Genomic DNA, 5,622 nt, shown 5'->3' with positions numbered 1-5,622 from the left:
AAGGCATCTTCACAACGTTATAGTTATGCGGGGAGTTGTGTTGAATTACAGGTGAGTTGTGTTGGTTTTGTGTGTCTATGAGCTAATATGGCGCTAAGAACAAGTATTGCTGGACTGGCACCGCTATTTTAACATGGATACAAGCTCTTTTAGTTTGTGAATGTGGTGCCTTTATAACTAAAGCAATACGCGTATAGAGAACCTCTTTCCACTGCGTCGCTGTCTTCAGCGGGCAAAATACTCTTGTCCCAAAGTGGTACGATTATTGTGGCAGAAGCATTGACGCACTCGAAAGGTCGTGAACGGGAAATCCCGTACAAGACAAAGCTCTGGGTTCAGCCACGCGGGCTCCAGGATTTTTTTTTTCCTGAATTAACGGGGCTCCCCGTTAAAATACATTGAGCTTGCTCTTTTTTTAAAAAAAACCAAGAAAATGCCGCTCTTTTATCATGACAAACCCAAGTGATTCGCAATGTTTAACTGAAACGCAACCGTGGGGTCCAAGTGGGTAAAAGATGTAGAATATGCGTCTATTAACCGCATACCTTGGACGTATATTTGTGGTCTGCAATACGTCTAGAATTTTCTAGTGTATTGTACGTATAACGTTATATGTCAACTACACAGAAATGGTTGGAGTTCTATTATACGGGTAACAATTGAGGACTATTACACATCGAAGACTAGTAAATCAATCCAATGACTTGCTTTAGAAATTTATTCTGGAAATATTCAATGATTCACAATTCTTTGTACTAATTAACAAAATTAGTAGTTCAAATCATGATTGTATACAATATTGTAATCAACATGGCCAATCATCATAAATGCAACTAGTCTTAAACTTCAGCTGCAAATTCTAGTAAGATGGCAGAATATATAGTAATGATGAACACAAACTGATTATGTGAACATGCTAATATCTAACACAAAACTGCACTTTGATTCAAATGTACAACTTCTATATTACCAAGAAAATATTACAATGTGAGGATATGACTTTTTACTGTCCACAACTTGCAGAGCCCTAATTGTCCTAACATTTGGACCAGTAACCCATCATTTTCAGTGTCCAGACTTCCTGGCCCCCAGCCTTGCATACACATTCTTCAAATAACCCATTGTGTGCTCCTTTATTTTTCTGTTGCTGTTGGGTGGGACTTAGGCACTACAGCTAGGACTAGACTTGATCATATTAGTACTCAAATGATTAACCCTTCTGAATATAATCTAAGAAAATAACCATTAAGGTTTACTAAGCTCAAAGCTTATTCAATGCATTAAATGTAGCTTGCATCATAGTAATTGAGCAATAAAGTCTGTCCTAATTGAAGAGTACCCAAAGTTTGAAAGGGCAACAATGCCATTGCTAAATACCAGATTGCTTGTTGTTGTCTTCTATCATGAAGCACTAATCAATGGCATAGTTATGAGATTTAATTTGGGCAGCTGCAGTGTACAGCTCGGTTTCAACTGAAATATCCCCCACCCCTCAGAATTTCAGATGTCTCACTACAGATTTATTTTTCCCCAGGGCGCTGGCCGTGATGGGCATGGGTTGTCCAGGAAATGATATCAACTTTTCTTGAGAAAATAAAAATGGAAAATCTAGAGGCATTCAAACAATCATTTTGCAAAAAAAATTTCAGGCAGGTAGCAAGACCCCCTCTACAAAACCACTATACAAAGCTGTATAAATTACATACTGTAAATATAGTTTAATTAATGCAGATTGTGGTCATACTCCTAGTTGTTGCACACATGCTGTATTGGAGGCATTGTTAGATATTCATAAACACTACATCAAAATTATTGTGGTTGCAATTCAATGTTGATTATACATTGTGGCAGTGTGTGTGTGTGTATATAAATATGCATATAGCTGTATTTTCACTGTGATATGTATATTGGATGCATCACTGCCTACTGGGGTAATTGGGGTTCACCCCAGATTGTGCCTGTAACCTTTTTGCAGTTATGCTTGTTTAGAAATGTTCTAGGTTCCTAGACTGCCCTTGTATTGGGGTCATGTATAAGCCATGGATCACTACTGGAAGCTCCATTAATGCCTAACTACTGGTTATGCAGTAATGCATTTTGGGTCACTAATGATACCTAGATAATTGGGACCTAGACTGAGCTTAGACCTTTTGCCTCTTCACATGTTCCCTAGTAGGGTTGAAACTGCTACACCTCACTTGTTCTTAACTTCTCTTCCTTAAAACAAAGGCAAAACCACCACCATCAGGACCATCCCTCCACTGAGCGGCCAGAAAACCTTCTGTAAGTATTGCTGAAGCCACAGGAGCTTCTCTTGGTTATGAAGTTGAGGGATATAATGTTAAGCTTGGATATGAAGATGCACACTAGCATTTTGGGTTCAGCACAAGTGCTGTAAATGTTGGGGCTGAATACTAACTGCGTCTGAAAATCTCATACAGCAAAGTGGGGGACTTGAAATTGCAAGAAAAGACTTAAATTGATCACAATAAATGCCAGCTGGGGTTAACTGGTGTCTTGTCCTAAATTACAATCCAAGTCTTGATGTCTGTAGGAGCCCCTTTAAGTTGATGCAAGGATTGTACAGAAGGCCTTGTGCTCCCCAGTGGTTTTGAGTTGGCAGATGTTTCTTAACAACATGAAGTGTCTTTCCAAAGATGCCTAGGTCTAAATGCTGGGCAGATTTTCTTGTTTATCCCAGGCCTTGGCTATGCTCTCAATATCCTCATGCAGTACCAATGTCCCTTCTCCTTTCCAGGTCTACATGGCTTACCCAACAACTGTGCATATAATTGGTGGTCATGGAGGCAATGCCTTTTCCTTTGATGGCCAGAATGACGGTGCCACGCTGGAGAAGATTGGTGTGTGGGTAGGGGGCTGGCAGGTGAAGGCTGTGAAGATCTGGCTGACCAATGGGGAGGTCCGACAGTTTGGTGCACCAGGTACAGGTTACCAGGAGTTCAAGTTCGAACCCGGCGAGTTCTTCGCCTCCCTCTCTCTGTGGGGGAACGGAGCTGGGACCCGCCTGGGAGCCATCAAGTTCAAGACCAGCCGCAACCGGGAGTTCTTTGTGAAAATGACTGACTGGGGGCTGAAGACGGAGTACCCCATAGATGTGGCTTCTGGGATCTGCCTGGGGGTCATCGGGAGGGCGGGCTCAGACATTGACGGCATGGGCTTCATCTTCATCAATGCCATCGAGTCCACAGTCATGACCGATATCGAGTACCCCACTCTGAACCAAGTCGTCCCCCAGGTGAACATGGAGGAGATCAAGTCCATGACGTACACCAACAGCTCCTCTGTTGCCCAGGAATACACCCTGGAAACCTCCAAAACCATAACCAAGACCTCCTCATGGTCCGTCACTAACAACATGCAGTTCACTTTCAACATGCAAGTGAAGGCAGGAATCCCGGAGCTAGCTGAGGTTTCCACTGGGTTCAGCTGGACAGTGGGAGTTCAAGATACCTATGGGGTGGAGAACAAAACGGAGACAACGGAGAAGCTGTCATTCAAGATCCAAGTCCCTGCAGGGAAGACCATGGAAGTTGCCATCACACTCGGTCATGCGAATGTTGATCTTCCATACAAGGGAATTGTTAAAGTCACCTGTAGGAATGGGAGTGTGCTTGAGTTTGATACCAGTGGTGTCTACAAAGGCCTTAACTACACCAAAGGGTCAGTAGTTGTGAAGCAGGGATCATAAGAATGATGGATGAACCAAGTCTTCCTGATTGTCTGGTTAAAGCTGTGTGCTGGAAAGAAAAACAAAAATAAAACTTTTGGTTAATCATGCATTCCTGACCTGTCTTTAATTGTGAACTAGATCCAGTCTCACAGCCTGGACCAGTAAGTGAATAGTAATGCCTTATTGGCCTCTTTGATATACTCCAGAGGTGCACAAGGTTATTCATTCACTACAAGGCATTCATTTAGCTTGTATGTGGTGGTTGTGTGACAAACAGTCCTGTTTGTGTTACCTGGAGCTTCTATTTGGTTGAGCTATAGCTGAGCAGACCGACCCAAACTACTTCTCCACAGACTACAATGCATAAACTAGCACCTTCCTCATCATGGCACTTAATTGATCTGTCCCATTCTGTAGAAATCTAGCATTCAAATAATGGAGTTGCTTACTTAAGATCACTGAGTGAGCGTGATGTTTATCCAGCAATTCCATCTATGACTCTTGCAGGAAGTTTTATTGATGAGTGAGTAATATATGGTTGGTGGCTTCTGGCAGCTGATATTCCTTCATTTCGCCTCCCTGGTGTTCTCATTGGTATTAGTGCTGTTCAGTCACAGGAGGGGGGAGTGCACACCAGTTGTGGACACTGCACTGATGGACCTAGGTCCAAAGCTACTTTCCCAGCAGGCCAACAATATAGTTGCTAAAGTGGAAGTTTCTTTAATGGGTGGAGGTGTTCTTCCTGCAAGTAAGTCAAGTGCTACACTTTTTCTCCAAGTGCATAAGTGTCCTGTTGTGCAACCAGTTCATTTCCAAGGACTAGGCTGTTCTACCACAGCTCTTCACTGGTCCTCTGTTTTTCAACTGGTTTTGCCCAGGTACTATAGTTCTAGAAGTTAATTAATGCCTAAATTACATATTCCTTTCTATTAATTATTAACTAATTTCCAGGCTAGGGTACAGTACCACCTTGCACCCTGTGCTTTTAACATGGATTCTAGGTTGCACAACCTTTAGAGTAATAAGCTTTTGGATAAATATGTTTATATATACATAATGCTAACACTTAGATGGATGTAGATGCACATGCTTGAATTCTGTCCATTATTGCTATGTACTGTAGATGGGTTACCTCTGCTTTAATAAAGGTGTTTGATTTCCCTCTCCTAGTCTCTGTGCAGTCTGTGGGATAAAGCAGAAACAGTTGGTGCTCTTCTCATTTACAGTGAGAAGAAAGTTGGTCCTCAGGTATCCTGGATGAGACAAATCAATCTGACACTGCAGACGATGTGTAGATCTCATGGGAGAAGTGTGCATTTCCCACCCTTGGAGAATCTTTTCAGCTGTCAGACAAATTCAATTTCACTGACATTATCACCCATAACTGAGTGCTTCAGAGTGACAGGTTGTCCTGGAGACTCGGGGATAACTGAAGGAAAAAATACCTCCTTAGAAAATGGATAGTCAATCTAGCATATACAGATCCAGCCATTCAAAATGTGCAAAGTACTCTGGGTCCAAACGCAGTAGGTAGGTGGGGGTTCTAATCCAGCTGTCACCTTGAATTTTCTTTTAATAAATAAACATTTCTTTGAAAAACTAAAATAGTAAATATTATCGACACTATATTGAATTTGTTGGTATTTCTAAATATCACAACATGTTCAAAGTTAAATGAGTTAAATGATTAACCTTTTCTATGAATACTTGCGCGTTATTGCAGTATAAAACCTCATGCTTTTTAGATAGATACTTTATTGGACCTGTGAGGGAAATTGCAGAATAGAATCCACTAAATAGGGAATTTAATATGGAATTGCTTGTTGAAATAAATTAATAATATTAATTTAAGGATCTAAATATATGTATTTATATAGCTGGTAGTATTACTGTAATCCACTTTCTTTGTAAAAACTTTTTATTTTTAATTT

At 41.1% G+C, this 5,622-nt stretch overlaps 1 protein-coding gene across 2 annotated transcripts; it reads left to right on the top strand.

Moving 5' to 3' along the window:
- LOC102685725 (aerolysin-like protein) lies at positions 1-3,798 on the top strand. 2 transcript variants are annotated; one of them, XM_015345994.2, is made up of 3 exons: positions 1-51; positions 2,230-2,283; positions 2,759-3,798. In XM_015345994.2, exon 3 carries the CDS (start codon positions 2,765-2,767, stop codon positions 3,707-3,709), a length of 945 nt encoding a protein of 314 aa, XP_015201480.2. In that variant the 5' UTR covers positions 1-51; positions 2,230-2,283; positions 2,759-2,764; the 3' UTR covers positions 3,710-3,798. The 2 variants fall into 2 exon arrangements, with proteins under 2 accessions (XP_015201480.2, XP_069044306.1); XM_069188205.1 differs by lacking the exon at positions 1-51 and adding an exon at positions 1,535-1,649.
- Positions 3,799-5,622: the final 1,824 nt, after the last annotated feature.

Source organism: Lepisosteus oculatus, chromosome 4, assembly GCF_040954835.1.
Source record: "Lepisosteus oculatus isolate fLepOcu1 chromosome 4, fLepOcu1.hap2, whole genome shotgun sequence".
NCBI classification, from domain to species: Eukaryota; Metazoa; Chordata; class Actinopteri; order Semionotiformes; family Lepisosteidae; genus Lepisosteus; species Lepisosteus oculatus.
The sequence above is the reverse complement of the archived record's forward strand: the minus strand, read 5'-3'. Positions and strand labels throughout refer to the sequence as shown.